Here is a 14,996-nt window from a genome sequence, read left to right as displayed (position 1 = left end):
TCCCCCACAACCGGAGCCACCCTCTGCAGGGTTCGTGTCCCCATTAAGGACCAGCAGGGCGGTGCTGGGGAGTGACTGGGAGGGGGGGGAAGGAGGTGCAGTGCGTCCAATGGGGCTGAGCACCGGGGGGGGCACTGATGGGGCTCAGAATCCCCGGGAATCCTCCTGCACCCTTCCTGCATCATCCCTGCATCCCTCTCTCCTGCATCCCTCCCCATATCTCTGCCTGCACCCCTGCCTGCATCCTCCTGCATCCCACTGCTTCCCTCCTGCATCTCTGCCTGCATCCCTCCCGCAACCCTGTGTCCTGCATCCTCCTTTATCTCTCCTCCATCCCTGCCACCATCCCCGCCTGTTTCCCTCTTTCATCCTCCTGTATCCTCCCCCCCCCCCCCCCCCCGCCTTTGTCTCCTCTCCATGTCCCCGCTTCCCCCCTTCCCCCCCCCCCAAAGCTGGCAGCGTGAGGGCGGAAGCGGCGCCCGAACAGCCTCAGGCGGCGTGACGTCATCCCTCCGCCTCGAACCAATCAGAAATAGGGCTGAGGCATAAAACCCGCCTCTCTCCCTCAGACAACCAATCGGCGTGCGGCGGTGGGCGGGGCGAGGAGGGGGAGGGCGGGGCGTTGCGCGGGCATGGCGCTGCGGAGGGCGCTGAGAGCGGCGGGCCGGAGGTGGGGGCAGCTTGGGGTGGGGGGGCACCTTAAGGGGGGGGGGTCGGCGGCTCTTGGGAGGGGATCTTATGGGGGGGGTTGGCCCCATGGGTGCAGAGGGCGTGGGGAGGGGGTGCAGCCCTGGGAATGGGTGTTGTATGGGGAGGGGGTGCACGGTGCACCGGGGGGGGGGGGGACGCTCCTGGATTTGGGATGGGGGAGGAGGGGGTGCCTGGGGAGGGGGGTGTGCGCCGGGCCCGGGGTGCGCGGGGGAGCGCGTTGTTGGTTGAATGGGGTTGGGGGTCGTTGCGTCTCCGTGCTCCTTTTTGGGGTTTTGTCCCCACGTGGAGCCCCCCCACCCCGCCCCCCGCAAGGTGTGCGCAGCGCCTGTGCTCGGTGGCACCGGGGGACACCATCTTCGCCGTCTCCTCCGGACATGGACGCTGCGGGGTGGCCGTCATCCGTACCAGCGGGCCGGGCAGCGGGGGGGGCCATACGCAGCCTCACCGGGAGCTCCGAGCTGCCCCCCCCTCGCGTTATGGCCCTACGGCGCATCCGGGACCCCCACACCGCAGAGCTGCTGGACCGCGGCCTCGTGGTCTGGTTCCCAGGTGGGGGCTGGGGGAGAGAAAGGGGTGTATGGGGGGGGGGGGGCGGGGGGCTGTGCCCCCTCTGAGGGTCTCAGTGGGGGGGTGCCGTGGAGGGCTCTGCATTATCGGGGTCTGGGTATGCAGTAGGGTCTTCTTGGGCCCTGGAAGGGGCTGTTGGGTATCCGAAGGGGGGGCTGTCTGGGTGCCCATCGGGTGGATCGAGGGTTTGGTGTGGGTTTTGGTTGCCCATGGGGATGGATCTCAGTGCCCAGTGAGGTTTGGTGGGGGGTCAAGGGGATCAGTGCAAGTTCTGGGTGCCAGGTTGGGGTCTGGCCATCATCCCAGCCTGCTGCAGCCCCTCTTGGCTCCCCTGGCACCACTGAGCGCAGACAGCTCCAGCGATGCTCCAGCATCAAACGCTGCCCCGTTGCACCGACCCCGTGCAGCTGTGGGCTCGGGGTCTCTCTCTCCCCCCCATGCCCCTGTGGGATTGAAGGCACTCCCTGTGCTCTGCAGGACCCCAAAGCTTCACCGGGGAGGACTGCATGGAGCTGCACGTGCACGGCGGGCCGGCGGTGGTGAGCGGAGTGCTGCGGGCACTGGGTGAGCCTTCCCACCCCCATCCCCATGGGTGTCCCGTCACCCCCTCACCCTCTCAGTGCTGATGGCTGCTCTCAGGGCGTCTGTCTGGGCTGCGTCCTGCTGAGCCGGGTGAGTTCACACGCCGTGCGTTCCACCGGGGGAAGCTGGACCTGACGGCAGCTGAAGGGCTGAGGGACCTCATCCATGCTGAGACCGAGGCGCAGCGGCAGCAGGCACTGAGGCAGATGGAGGGCGAGCTGGGGAGGCTGTACCAGCAGTGGGGCGAGACCCTCACCCAGGTGGGGGCTTTGGGGGGTTTGGGGGCGCTCAGGGATGCGTGAGCTGTCTGTGCTGACCCCTGTGCTACGCCCCAGGCCCTCGCTCATATCGAAGCGTACATTGACTTCAGTGAAGATGACAACGTGGAGGAAGAGGTGTTGTCCCAAGGTGCCCAGTGGGGGTCTGATGAAGGGTCAGGGGGATTGGTGTAAGTTCTGGGTGCCAGGTGGGGATCTGGCCATCATCCCAGCCTGCTGCAGCCCCTCTTGGCTCTCCTGGCACCGCGATGCCCGCTGAGCACTGACAGCTCCAACGCTGCTCCAGCGCCCAACGCTGCCCTGTTGTGCTTACCCCACGTAGCTGTGGGGGGGGGGGGATGCCCGGATCCTGCTGTTTCCTCACCCCTCACTGCTGTGTTCTGGCAGTGGATGCAGCCGTGTGGACCCTGGAGCAGGAGATTGCTGCACACCTGCAAGATGGGCGCCGGGGGGAGCTGCTGCGCTCGGGGGTCCGCGCCGTCATCGCCGGACCCCCCAACGTGGGCAAGAGCAGTCTGCTCAACCTGCTGTGTGAGTGGGGTGCGGGGGGCTCCGAGAGGCCGCCCCCCCATCCGAGGCAGAGCCACTTCCCCATCCCCATGCTGTAAGGGTGGGGGTCTCTGGCGTCATCCCCCTGAGCCCCGTGTCCCCCCTGTCCCCAGGCCAGCGCCCGGCTGCCATCGTGTCCCCAGTGGCGGGGACCACGCGGGACGTGGTGGAGGTGTCCCTGAATGTCAGCGGTTACCCCGTGGTGCTGAGTGACACAGCGGGGCTGCGTGATGCCACCGACCCCATTGAGCAGGAGGGAGTCAGCCGTGCTCGGGAGCGGTGAGCTGGGGGGGGGGGGGGGGGGGGGGCAGGATGGGGTGCTGAGGGGGGGGCTGAGCAGGTGGTGATACAGCAGGCTGTGTCCCCATGGGATGCATCTCCATGGGCCGTGTCCCTGCAGCCTGCAGCATGCAGACCTGGTGCTGGCTGTGTTGGATGCCACCACGGTGCCTGCTGAGCCGGCCGAGCTGGGGGCTGCCCTGGGCTCCTTGGTGCCCCCCACCACTCCCTGCATCCTGGTTCTCAACAAGGCCGACCTGCTGGGGGGGCGCGCGGGGGCTCTATGCGATGCCTGCACCCACAGACCCCCGCTGCCCCCCACCACCCTGCTGTCCTGCAAGACGGGCGAAGGCACCGACAGCCTCTTACAGCTGCTGGGGCAGCAGCTGGCACAGCTGTGAGTGCCACGGATCCAGGGTTGTGGGGGCACAGGATGGCACCCATGCACAGATGGGTTTTGGTGGGGAGGGGAGGGGGTGGATGCTGCAGGGTGTTGTGTCCTCCCCTTCTACCCTTCCAGGTGCGGAGACCCCCTGGCTGGCTCTCCCAGCCTGACTCAGAGCCGGCACAGCACCCAGCTGGGGGGCTGCATGGCTGCCCTGGCGCTGTACAGGCAGCAGCAGGACGTGGGGATGGCAGCCGAGCAGCTGCGCCTGGCACGGCGACACCTGGGACGCATCACCGGGCACGTGGGTGCTGAGGACATCCTCGATGTCATCTTCAGGGACTTCTGCATTGGCAAGTGATGGGGGTCCGTGGGGGTATTAAACCGTGGTGCCTTGGGCTGGTCTGCGTCCTTGCCCTGTGCCGGGTGCGCTGCTCTCCGTGCCTGGGGGGAGCGCATCCTGAGCCCCCAGCCGTGGGAAAACCCTCTGGGAAGGGCCGTGCTTCCTGGCCAGGAGGATACACACAGAGCTGGAGTGTTGGTGATGGAAAATCCTGCACTTTGTCCTTGGGTTTCCCCTCCCCATCGCACGGCATGGCGCCCATCGTGGTGCCCCAAGAGTGGTGGTGTGAGGATCCCAGCCCCAGGGGAGTGGGTGCCCTCTAAGGATGGGGGTCCCTGTGGCCCCCCTTGTTCTCCCACCCCCCAGATGGGGCTCCCAACAGTGCCACCGTGCATCAGGGCGGCCCCACCACGTGGCTTTGGGTGTCTCATGAGTGATGGGGGGGGATCCAAAGGGACCCAGGGGTGCTGGTGGGGGAGAGGGACACCGCAATGGCCTGAGGAGCGCTCAGTGTCACCGTGTGCTGATGGTGGCATGCAGGTGTTGTGGGACTGGGGCTGCAGCGTGCCGGGTGTCAGGAAAAGCTGTTTAAACAGGAAAGGGAGGAACACGCGGCCATAAATCACTGCATGGCCATAAATCACTGCACGGCCATAAATCACTGCGTGGCCATAAATCACTGCGCCTCGGCCCCTGCGTGCCAAAGGTGGGGGTGGTGAGGGCAGCAGGGGCTGCAGGGCTTCTGGGGGGGGTTGGTGGGAGGCTCTGCTTTGGCTGGGAGCTTTGCGCTCACTTCCCAACTGCACAGGGGTGGAAAGGATGGGGGGGAAATGGCAGCTGCCCCAGGGGGAACCTTGACCTGATTCCCACCCCCCCACACCCCCCTCCCCCATTGGTTCTGGGGAGTCCCTTACATCCTTGGCTGCTGCTCGGCTACTTCTGGGAACAGCCCCCCCCTCTTCCTGGTCTGTTTCCTCAGCCTCGCTGCCTCTGCAGCAGGACGGGATGTTCCTGTCCCCCCCACTCCTCCCCATGGCCTTTTTCCCCCTGTCCCAGCCCCCCTCCCCCCCACAGTCCAGCAGTAAAGCACGCATGCAATGAGTTGTGTCAGTGCTCAGCACGGGCTGTATTCACAGCAGCTCCATGTACAAACGTGGGTACCGAGCCGGGGGGGGGGGGGAGGAGGAATGGGTAGGCATGGGTTGGGGGTTTGGGGAAGGGGGGGGGGGTCGGGTGGGACTCGTTCCTCGCTCACTCCTGGTTGGGGTTTTCCATCCGTGCTGTGGGAAGCGCCGCTCCGGGCTCGTCCTGCTGTCCTCCAGCCCCTCACCACGGCTCTCCTCCTGCTACCCGCTGCGGGGAGGGCACAGTCAGCTCCGTCTGCTCCCCATCCCTGGGGGTCTCCAGTGCCCACTCCCTCACCTGGGGTTCCTCATCATGGCCGTGTACTGCTCTATCACGTTCTGCACCACCTTCTGGATCTCCTCCGTATTGATTTTATCTGGCAGGATGAAAGCGGCGGGGTTCAAGCAGGGGGGCACTCAGTTGGGGCAGCGCCTGCTGGGGGTTGGACTCACCCTGATTCTGCAGCGCATCCGCATAGGTGCTGGGGAAGGGGCCTGGCCGCACGCTGCCCACAGCACTGCCTGGCACCCGTGGGGCGGTGTAGTAGGTGCCCACCTACAGAGGGGAGAGAGGTGCACGTCTCTGCTGCTTCCCCTGGCCCTTGCCTGTGGTGTGGGCTCAGCTCCGAGCACTGCTGGCACCAACAGGGCATGGGGACAGGGGTGGCACAGGGACAGGGGTGGCACAGCATGGAGCGTGCGCCCTGTGTGCTAAAGGCTGTGAACAAGAGCACATCTCCAGAGATATGGGCTTAAAAAAGGTGCGTGCAAGGAAGTGCCTGTGCCAAAATACGCCTGCCAAAGCGCCTGTACAAAACCCTGCCTTAAACTCCCCATGCCCAGCTGCTCCCCACCTTGGAGCTCATGCAGATGTTGAGCTGCTCGCTGAAGTAGTTGGCTTGCGCGGCGGCTTTGCTCTTCTCTCCCAGCTCCTTGCTGAGCCGCTCCTTCTCTGCCAGCAGCTTCCTCTGCTCCTCCTGGCTGCCCTGCAGCTGCTGCCTCGCCTCCTGCAGCCTCCTGCCCAGCTCCTGCCTCTCGTGGGAGCAGTTGAGGTGGCACTGCTGCAGCGTCAAGTCGCAGACGCTCTTCCCCACGTAGTCGCTCTCGTGCTTCTGCTGCCTGGAGAAGAGCTCCTCGATGCGATGCATCAGCAGCCGCAGCTGATCCTCCACCTGGCTGCAGCCGAAGTTCTTGTTGCTCATGCTCATGGTGCGCAGGTTGTACAGCACGTTGGAGCGCAGCGTGTCGCATTCGCCCCTCAGGTGCTCCAGCTGCGCCTTGGTGGTGCCGCAGAGCGCGCCCGTGGCTTTCAGCTCCTGCTGGCAGCGTTCCTGCTCCTGCCTGGCCTTACCCAGAGCTGTTTCGGCCGTGCTGCAGCTCTGCCCCAGCTCCTTCCTCTGCTGCGTTGCCGTCTCCAGCTGCCGCTGCAGCTGCGCCTTGTCGGCTGCGTGGGGTGGAGGGTTGGGGTTGTGCTGTGGGACCCCCACCCATCGCCCTGATCCTCCCCTCATGGCACTGCCCAGCCCGGGGGTAGGCCGTGTCTGAGCTCCCTGAGGGTTACTGGGGACCCCCGTGCACGGACTTTGAGGCGGTGGGGGATCTGTGGGTCCTCAGGTGTTGGGAAGGGGATGCCAAGGTTGGGGTTCCCCCTTACCGGTGCAGCTGGTGTTGATGATGTTGATGGCCATGTAGCACTTCTCCAAGTTATAGTTTTGGAAGAAGATGGTCCTGCTGATCTCCTCCAGCTGAGGGAAAAGCAGGGGGGTGTTAAGGGGATGGGGTCGGCTTGGCCCCCACCGCCATCACCTCACAGCAGCACCAGGAGCTCCTCCAGCACAGCCAAAGAGGTGGGGACCCCCGGGGATGGCTGTGTCCAGAGATTGGAGGGCCCCACACCCCTCACCCATCTCTGGGGTCTCAGGCAGAGGGTCCTCACCCATCCCTCCGGGTTTCTGAGCAGGGGGTCCACACCCCACACCCCTCACCCCCCCCCTATGGGCTCCAGGCCAGCGCTTCCCCCCAGCTCTCACCCTGGGGGTGCTGTTGGGGGCCTGGCTGCTGTTGCACTTCTCCAGCTGCCCCTGCACCTTCTGCAGCTGCCCCTGCAGCCCTTGGTTGGCCTTCAGCGTGGCGTTCAGGGTGCGTGTCAGGTTGGCGTTCCGGCCGCTCAGGCTGATGATTTTATGGTAGTGCTCCTGCAGCTGCCCATCCAGCAGCTGGACGTGCTTATCGGTGCCGGCGTGCGCGTTGCCGTACACCATGAAGAGCACCAACCCCAGGATGATGAGGAACTGGATGAGGGAGGTGAAGAGGAAGACGTAGCGCATGTAGAAGGCGCAGTCCCTTTTGGGCATCACCTGTTTGCTCTCCAGCCCGAACTTGGCCATGCCGTAGCCGCTCTTCTCCATGCTGCCCGCGCTCTGCTCGCCGCACCCCAGGGCTGTCCCTTTCTACGGGGTCGGGGTGGAGCCGGCTCCCCAGCCGTGTTTATATTGCTCTATTTAATATTTCCTTTCGCTGGGCTCCTTCCTGCCTCTCCGGATGCCTCCGGGTTATCACGGTGCAGCTTCTGTTTGCTGCAGGGCCATTGTTCCCCGTTGCTATAGGACGGGGGCACAGCTCAGCCGTTCCCCCCCCTCCCCAACCCTCCCCGCTGCTGATGGGGATCTCATCTCCCCTGGGACCCCACTGCCAGCACTGCCTGGCACGCAAGGGAATGGCTGTCGTGCAGCCCTGGGGGGCAGTGGGCAACGGGGGTGCATTGGGAGGGTGATGAAGACAGACCCCTCCCTCCACACCACCCAGGGCTCACGGCATCATTGCGACCTGGAGATCTTGGGGGGGGGGGCACCCATGGGTGCTGCAGTGTTCCCATGCCTTATGCCCTGCTGGGGAAATCACCGGAGGGGGGGGGGGGAGCACAACAGGCCCCTCTGAGCAGGGGGCAGCAGGGGGGGCTGAGCTGGGCTGAGTGCCCTGAGATCCCCACTGAGGGGACTCAACCCCCACCCCCATCAGGTCCTGCTGCTGCGCCTGTGGCGCTGCCTTGTGCTCATCGCCATCCCAAACCTCACCAAGTCACTCTCTTATTTCTGATGAATCTTTGATAAATCGCAGCTGGACATCGCTGTACACATTTCCTTTTCTCACTTCTGAGTGACACCACAGAGCTGTGAGCCCTGAGGGGACGCAGTGCCCGCTCAGGGGACACTCAGGACCCATTCCCCATATTTCTGCTGCCCTTCCCCAGCAGCACTGCAGCATTCCCAGCCCGGGGGGAGGCCAGGGGCTGCGAGGTGCCAGCGCTGACCCCGCTGCTTCCTGCCCTCACGCTCCCTGGAGCCCGCCGGTGTCTGCGGCGCTGGGGACGGTGTCGGTCCCCCATCCATTCTCAGCTACCACATTTCCTTCCTGAGCTGCAAATAACAGTGAGTCACCCCCCGCTCCCCCCCGGCCCCACTCTGGGGGCACCGTCTGGGCTCTGCTGGACCCCGACCTCACTTCTGGTCCCACAGCCTCCCGTGTCACCGACGGCACCGTTCACCCAATGGGACGCACCTCACGGTCAGCCGATCCTCAGCAGCGCTCTGCATCCATCGAGGTGCTCAGGCATCCCCACGGGACCCCTCCCCCCCCCCCCCCCCCCCCCCCCCCGCCGGCTCAGCCCCCTCCCACACACACTTTCTGCCTCTTTGTCCCATTTTCCAGACGGCGTCCCGGCTATAATTAATCCTTCCTGTGCCAAGGGCTGGGGCTGCCTTGAGGTTGGACCATAGAAACGGGTCCTGCCCATCCCTGCACGGCTGGGTGGGGGGCACCGCCGGATTTGGGGCTGCAAACCCCTTCCTGCAGCCCCTCCGTGCCTTGGGGGCGGTGGGGGTGATCCCCCCCTGTGGGGCAGGGGGGCCGGATGCCTGCTCTCACCCTGCCCTCTGCACAGGATACCGCTGTGGCAGCGGCAGGAAAATCGGCAGCAACTTTCCTGGAAACTGTCTTTCGTGTGGATCAAAGGAACAGGGAAGAGCTGGGAATCAGTGGCAGCCGCTCATCCCTCCCATCCCTCCCCCACCTCCACAAGTGGCTCAGCCCCACAGCCAGCAGAGCCCAGTGTTGGTAACCTGCACAGTGCCCCCTAAGCACTGAGCTGGCCAAATTACATTGAGCAGAAAGGGGTCGAACTTCACGGAGCTCTATTCCTGTTTAATCAGTAGATGAACAGAATTAATGATTAATGAACGGCTCTGGCTGGCCTCAGGGCAAGGACTGGTCACCATCTTTTGGCCCCAGCAAGCAAACAGCACCCAAAGCTGCTCAGTGTGTCGTGGGGGGGGACGACACGAGGGGACGTGGGGAGGATCATTGGTGCTGCGCCCACTCCGCTCTGCTGAGTTCAGACGGGAGGAGCTGCTGCTGGTTTTAGTGCTGGTGGGATTGGGAGAAATGGGCAGCCCTGGTTCCTGCTGCTGTAGGGCTGGTGCCATCCCGTGCGTGGTGTCCATGCTGGCAAAGAGGGGCTGGACAGGAGGGTGCTATGGGGCTTCAGCTCTTCCTGCAAGAAGGAGCGGACAGCACAGAGTGAGACCCCGCAGGGACACAGCGACAAAGGGGTGTGATGGGAATCATGCAGCCACGCTGTGCCAGATGAGCCCCCACCATAGGGTGCCCGCTCCCAAAAGGAACAGGGCCGAAAGGCAGAGCAGCACCCACTGGATGTACCGGGAAGGGGAGCACCTGCGCCGTGCCGTGCGGGGCCCCAAGCGCCGCCGCAGCGCGTCCAGCTCAGCTGCACGGTCCTTCCTGCAGGCAGAGCACAGCGGGGTCAGGGACATGGATAGGGGTGGGATGGGGATGGAGGCAACCCTGGGGCTGGGATCCTCACAGCGTGGCCTCGAGCTCCCGCTGCCGCTCCTCGCATCGCTCCCCGCGTGCCCTCAGCGCTCTCCGCTGCTCCGCCATCTCCTCCAGTCTCTGCTGCAGCCCCAGCGCCAGCTCTGCGCCCTGAGCCAGCTCCTCTGCGGGGTGAAGGGACGCCCTGAGCTGGGTGCACGGCCGGGTGACACCCGTGTGGGTTTGGGGTTTGGGGCTGGGTGGACAGACGCACCTCGCTGTGCTGCGTTCCTGTGGGACAGCTCAGCCCTGTCACGCCGCAGCCCCTGCACCTCATCCTGCAGCGCTGTGATGTTGGCTTCCAGCCTGGCCTGGGGACACCGTGGCATTGAGATGGGGCACAACCTGCCCCTGGCTCGCTATCATCCTCCCCGGTGCCCCCAAAGCCATCCCTGTGTTCTTGGCTTTGTGTCCCGTTATCACACTGGGAAGGTCTCTCCAAGGGTTTAGGGCATGGATTTGGGGGAAAAAAATCACACAGTGAAGGGCCGGCTGGTGCCTGGTCTTGGTGAGGACGCACATGGAGACACAGAGGGTTTGCAACTCACTGAGGCACTGCAGAGCCCCCTGCCCAGCCATGCGCTCCTCGAGAGGCCAGGCACTCCTGCTGGACACCAGCAGATCCCACTGGGACCCCGCAGTCGGCGCCAGCCCCGAACGCCAGAGTGTTTCCAGCACCTCTGGGCCATTGTCCGGCCGGATGGGGGGGAGAGGTGGGCCCCTCTTCCTCTGGCCGCAGCGCAGGGCCGAGCCCTTTCCCAGCTGCTAAAAATACCCCCGAGGAGAGGAGCTCCACACCAGCCTGCAGCCTCCACTGCTGCTTTGGGATGCAGTAATTATACGTGTGTGCAGCCGCTCAGTTTGGGCTCTGCTAAGAATAGCCATCCCAAGCTGGGCACAGGGAACCGGACAGCAGCTTTCCATACCCCAGTAGGGGCTGAGGCTCCCCGGCAACCAAACCACCCTGGAGACAGAGCATCCTCACAGATCCTTTCTCAGCCCAGCATCGCTCTCCTCAAGCATACAACCCCACAGCAGGGAAACGATGCCCAGGGACCCCACACACCTACCGCCTGCACCCGGCAGGACCGCAGGCTGGAGCTGAGCTTCTCTCCATCCTTGCGCACTCGGCTGAGCTCCCGGCGCAGCGCATCCTCCTCCCTCCGTCTCTCATCAGCCACGTGCTGCAGTCGGTTGAGCTCCATCTCCAGCTGTGCCACTCGCAGTTCCAGCGCACGGCTCTCGTTGGCCGCCCGCTCCTGGCAGCCCCGCAGCTTCCCCAGTGCCTCTGAGCGCCACAGCAGCACCGCCACCGCCGCCGTCACCGCTGCCACCAGCAGCACCAGCAGGGTGCACAACCCCATTGCCTTCAGCGTGGCTCTGGGCACTGCAGGGTCCATGCTGGGGACGTGGGACAGTGCCACACAATGTGCCCAGCTGCTCCAGGCGGTGGTTTCTCTCCGGTCACAGCCCATGGTGGCGTGGTTTGTGTTGTGTGTGGGAGGATGCTCAGCCCCTGGACAAAGCCAGGCTGCGGGGCTGTGCCGTCCACCACCCCAAAGGACACTGGAGCAGCAGAACGCTTTGGATTTGCATGAAGTTTTACTGGAAATCGGCTTAGACCCACCGAACCGTGTGGCACCGCTGTCCCCCCAAATGAGCCTTGTCCCATCTCACCCCTCGGGCCAGCACTTGGCAAACCACCTCCCCCTGGTTTCCCCGTGGCCCCACACCGACAGGGGCCACCCGGGTCCGTGTTGCTGTGCTCAGTGCAGCCACTTTGCAGTGAGCAGCGTCACGAGGAGGCTCAGGGCCATGGCTGCACCGGAGGGCATCGCTGTGCTCCCACTGGAACTGCTGCTCCATAAGTCCCGGATCTGCGCTGACAGCCTGTGGATCTGCTCCTGGATCTGCTCCTGCAAGCTGCTCCTTGGGGGACAACAGGGGTCAGTGACAGAGCGCAGGGATGGGGTCGCAGTGGGGGAGCACAGATCTCACCTGTGCTTCTGCACCTCCTCCAACTGCGCCTTCTGCTGTGCCCCCTCCTCCTGGAGCGCCCTGCTGTCCTCTGCAGGAGGTGATGTGGGGTCAGGGTGACCCATGGATGGGGTCAGGGATGGGGAGCGTGGTGCCGGGAAGGGGAGGGGTGGGGGAAGGCCCACAGTGCCCAGGTGTCACGGCGGTGCCCCAGTGCTCACCTTGCAGTTGCTTGATCACAGCCTCCTGCTTCTCCTTATGCTGCTGCAGCTGGGAGATCTGCTGCCCCAACTCCACAACGAACTTCTGCATGTTATCCTGAGCACAGGGACAGGACACAGCTCAGCAAACCCCACACCCAGGGGTCCCTGTCCCGCACCCCACACTCACCAATTGACTCCTGCAGTCATCCCACTTCTTGAGCACCTCAGCGAGGGACGGGTTGGTGATATCCACCATGGTGGTGAGGGTCTGGTTGGTGGCAAGCAGTGCTTGCTCCAATGCAGCCACCTGCACCCGCAGCTGCTGCTGCACCCCCAGCAGCCGTGTCAGCCCCTCCAAACCGGCCACTCTCCCTGTCCCCATCCCCAGCCCTGTTTCTTGCTCTGGTTTGGTGGCCACCAGCCACAGATAGGAGGGCAGGGCTGCAGCCAGCAGCACCACAGCCAGCAGTGCGACCACCAGCCCATAGACCTTCCAGTCTCGCCTGGGTTTAGGGTGGCAGTCTTCACTGTAGTCCAACATACTGCCCTGCTCAGCCATTGCTCCCTGCACCAGGCTGGGAGGGTTTCTCACCCAGAGAAGCTGCGAGCTGAACCCAAATTCTGTTAGTTTTGTTTCTCAGATAATGGTATTTTCCCAGAAAACCACGCGATTGGTTCAAGGGCAGCAGCAGGGGGGGCTGAGGGGGACGAGGGGGAGGTCAGCGTCCTTCCCAGGGACAGCAGGACTGGATGGCATTGGCTCATCCCATAGTGCTGACCTGTTCCCTGTCTGGGGCTGTTCCACCCCCACGTCCTTGGGGTGGGAGGCAGAGCTGAGGGCTGCAGGGAGTCCCTGAGAGTGGGAGTGGGGCAGAGCGTTCCCCAGGGGAAGGGGACAGAGGGATGTGGAGAAATCTGATGTGCAGCGTTTGGGGTTTGAAAAAGCCACGTGGGTTCCTTGAGGTATGGGGTGTGCTGGAATAGGGCGATGGGTAGCTGAGTAATCAGGGCATGGGGTAATTAAGATGTGGGGCAGTGGGGGTGTTGGCTGCTCAGGGTTGGATGGTGGATATGGATGTGGGATAAGGGATGCTGGATACGGGATCTGCCCCGTGGGATGTAGATGTGCCATGTTGGGTGGTTGGATCTGGGCTATAGGATGGGAGACGTTAGACATGGGGTGAGGATGGGCACTATGGGATGTTGGATATGGGAGTAATGCCGTAATGCCATGGAAGGCAGAGCAATGACAGCAAAGCAGCGAGGTCCCAGACCCCACCAAGTGAGGGCTTGCTCAGATGCAACAACCCTGAGCACAGAAATAAAGGAAAAAAGGCTGCTTACCTTCAGAAGGCCTCAGGCATGCAGGAAGAACTCCTCACCTTCACTGCCAGCCCATAAATGAGGGCTGGGAAGGGGTGGATCCTGGTTCCACCCTTTCTGGTCACTCAGGTGCACTGGATTGCATTGCATTGCATGCACCTGTGCTCCCCTGGGCTGGCCCTGCCTTCCGACCAGGTGCTCCATCATTGCTTCAAGCTGTGCTATGGCATTTATGCTACCACGGGTTATTGGGTATGAAATGAGGGATAGAGAGTGTGAGATGTGCCGTGTGGGGTGCAGATAAACCACGGGGGGGTGTGAGGATAGAGGTTATGGGATGCGCAGTGCGGATTGTGAGGAGGTGGCTGTGAGATCCTGGATATGGGAGAAGGGATGTGGGATTTTGGGACGTGGGTTAATGGCCGTGGCGGTGATGGGCCAACAGTTGGACTCCACGTGGGGTGGTGGGGGACGTGAGTCACCTCTCAGTGCCCTTCCATTGGCAGCCAGCAGCCCTATGGATGCTCTGCCTCCGACCCCCCCCTTCCCGCAACCCTCAGTTTGTGTTTTTAATGCCTCTGGTTCATCTGAGAAAAACACCAAAACAACCGAAAAAAGAAAAAGAAAAAAAAAGAGAATAAAAGCAAAACCGTGGCACTGAGATGAAAAACACACAACTATGTACCAAACTTTGAGCTCTGAGTCAGATTTCTGCCATCTGGAGGAGCGAAGGGCTCTGGCAGAGCGCTGAGCTGTCGGCACAAGGGCCCTCAATGCGATGCCGCTGTTATTTATGGGATCCTGAAGGTGAGCGGAGGCCAAAGGTTTCAAAAATAGCCCAAGAATGGGGATGGATGTGTTTTCCAGCAGCGGCCCATAGGGAGCAGTGGGAGATGGGGGCGTAACGCCTCACACCGGTCTGAAAAGTGACTGCAGGCAGAACGCGGCCCCAGAGGGCAGTTCTGGGGGTGGGGATGCGTTTCGGGTCGGGATCAATCCAAGGTTTTCTCGCCTTGCATTCACGGCCACGTTTTGGATCGCGATCCCCCTTTGCTTTTCACCCAAACCCGGGGTCGATGTGCCGGGGGCCACGGTGGGCTGTGGCCGTGCCCCGACGTTATGGATGGGCCACGAGGGCTGCCCTCCCCGCTGCTCACCGCGTGTTTTCCTCCTGCTCCGGCAACGCCGCGTCTCTTGGCCAGACGGACAGGAATTCTGCAGCAGGAGCTGCCACGGGTGGGGACGGAGCTGGCACCTCCCGTGTCCCATATTGACACCCCCCCCCCCCCCCCCAGGATGCTGAGCTGCGAGGCAGGAGAGCCCTCTGTGCCCCCTCGACAAGGGTCATCACCCCCATAAGGACTAAGTGTGGCGCAGGGAGAGGAGCTGCTGGGATCATTTGGGGCTGCAAAGAGTGCAGCGTGGGGGGAGGAGGGACGCAAGGAGCTGCGCCCCCCCCGGGAGCAGCGAGGGGCCGAGCGCAGCGTGCAGCGTCTGCTGTTCCCTGCTGCTTTCATCCCTTGCCTGTGTGTTCCCTCGCAGCCTGGAACGTGGCTTTCGCTCCTATTTCGGGCTGGAGTTTTGGCCGCCGCCTTTTGTTATTTCAGTTTAGGCGCTCTCATTATATTTTCCATTATTTAAAAGAAAGGGGGGAAGGGGGGGAAAGAAAGAAAGAAAGGAAGAAAAACCACCAAACCCAGAAGCGAGAAAGCTGCTTCCCAAGTCGCATTCCAGCCCACGGCTCTGCTCAGCACAACCTCTGCTCACTGCCAGCACCGGGACGTGCTT

The 14,996-nt window shown here is 63.4% G+C and overlaps 4 protein-coding genes across 7 annotated transcripts; 1 reads left to right on the top strand and 3 right to left on the bottom strand.

Moving 5' to 3' along the window:
- The first annotated feature begins 618 nt into the window (after window positions 1-618).
- Window positions 619-4,609, top strand: GTPBP3 (GTP binding protein 3, mitochondrial). The gene is given in 10 exon segments (XM_048927347.1): window positions 619-670; window positions 1,024-1,132; window positions 1,134-1,260; window positions 1,756-1,842; window positions 1,918-2,120; window positions 2,196-2,268; window positions 2,526-2,669; window positions 2,801-2,966; window positions 3,088-3,363; window positions 3,487-4,609. Coding segments are annotated over 10 exon segments (1,449 nt in total). The 5' UTR covers window positions 619-632; the 3' UTR covers window positions 3,713-4,609.
- A 286-nt stretch (window positions 4,610-4,895) lies between these two features.
- On the bottom strand, window positions 4,896-7,339 carry LOC125684895 (plasmalemma vesicle associated protein). The gene is made up of 6 exons (XM_048927465.1): window positions 6,849-7,339; window positions 6,473-6,563; window positions 5,673-6,262; window positions 5,272-5,374; window positions 5,117-5,195; window positions 4,896-5,047 (listed from the first exon to the last, which is right to left on the bottom strand). The coding sequence occupies exons 1-6, from the start codon at window positions 7,224-7,226 to the stop codon at window positions 5,041-5,043; spliced, it is 1,248 nt and encodes a 415-aa protein (XP_048783422.1). The 5' UTR covers window positions 7,227-7,339; the 3' UTR covers window positions 4,896-5,040.
- A 1,667-nt stretch (window positions 7,340-9,006) lies between these two features.
- On the bottom strand, window positions 9,007-11,195 carry LOC125685101 (ribonuclease Y-like). 3 transcript variants are annotated; one of them, XM_048927890.1, is made up of 5 exons: window positions 10,776-11,195; window positions 9,920-10,016; window positions 9,698-9,830; window positions 9,526-9,615; window positions 9,007-9,367 (listed from the first exon to the last, which is right to left on the bottom strand). In XM_048927890.1, the coding sequence occupies exons 1-5, from the start codon at window positions 11,178-11,180 to the stop codon at window positions 9,358-9,360; spliced, it is 735 nt and encodes a 244-aa protein (XP_048783847.1). In that variant the 5' UTR covers window positions 11,181-11,195; the 3' UTR covers window positions 9,007-9,357. The 3 variants fall into 3 exon arrangements, with proteins under 3 accessions (XP_048783847.1, XP_048783848.1, XP_048783849.1); XM_048927891.1 differs by having other exon boundaries at window positions 9,535-9,615; XM_048927892.1 differs by having other exon boundaries at window positions 9,550-9,615.
- A 112-nt stretch (window positions 11,196-11,307) lies between these two features.
- LOC125685103 (uncharacterized) lies at window positions 11,308-12,553 on the bottom strand. Of its 2 annotated transcripts, none has more exons than XM_048927894.1 (4): window positions 12,073-12,553; window positions 11,904-12,000; window positions 11,704-11,773; window positions 11,308-11,628 (listed from the first exon to the last, which is right to left on the bottom strand). In XM_048927894.1, the coding sequence occupies exons 1-4, from the start codon at window positions 12,442-12,444 to the stop codon at window positions 11,472-11,474; spliced, it is 696 nt and encodes a 231-aa protein (XP_048783851.1). In that variant the 5' UTR covers window positions 12,445-12,553; the 3' UTR covers window positions 11,308-11,471. The 2 variants fall into 2 exon arrangements, with proteins under 2 accessions (XP_048783851.1, XP_048783850.1); XM_048927893.1 differs by having other exon boundaries at window positions 11,313-11,634; window positions 12,073-12,546.
- Between the last annotated feature and the right edge of the window lie 2,443 nt (window positions 12,554-14,996).

Source organism: Lagopus muta, chromosome 26, assembly GCF_023343835.1.
Source record: "Lagopus muta isolate bLagMut1 chromosome 26, bLagMut1 primary, whole genome shotgun sequence".
NCBI lineage: Eukaryota > Metazoa > Chordata > Aves > Galliformes > Phasianidae > Lagopus > Lagopus muta.
Note: the sequence above shows the minus strand (reverse complement) of the source record. Positions and strands in the feature narration are given on the sequence as shown.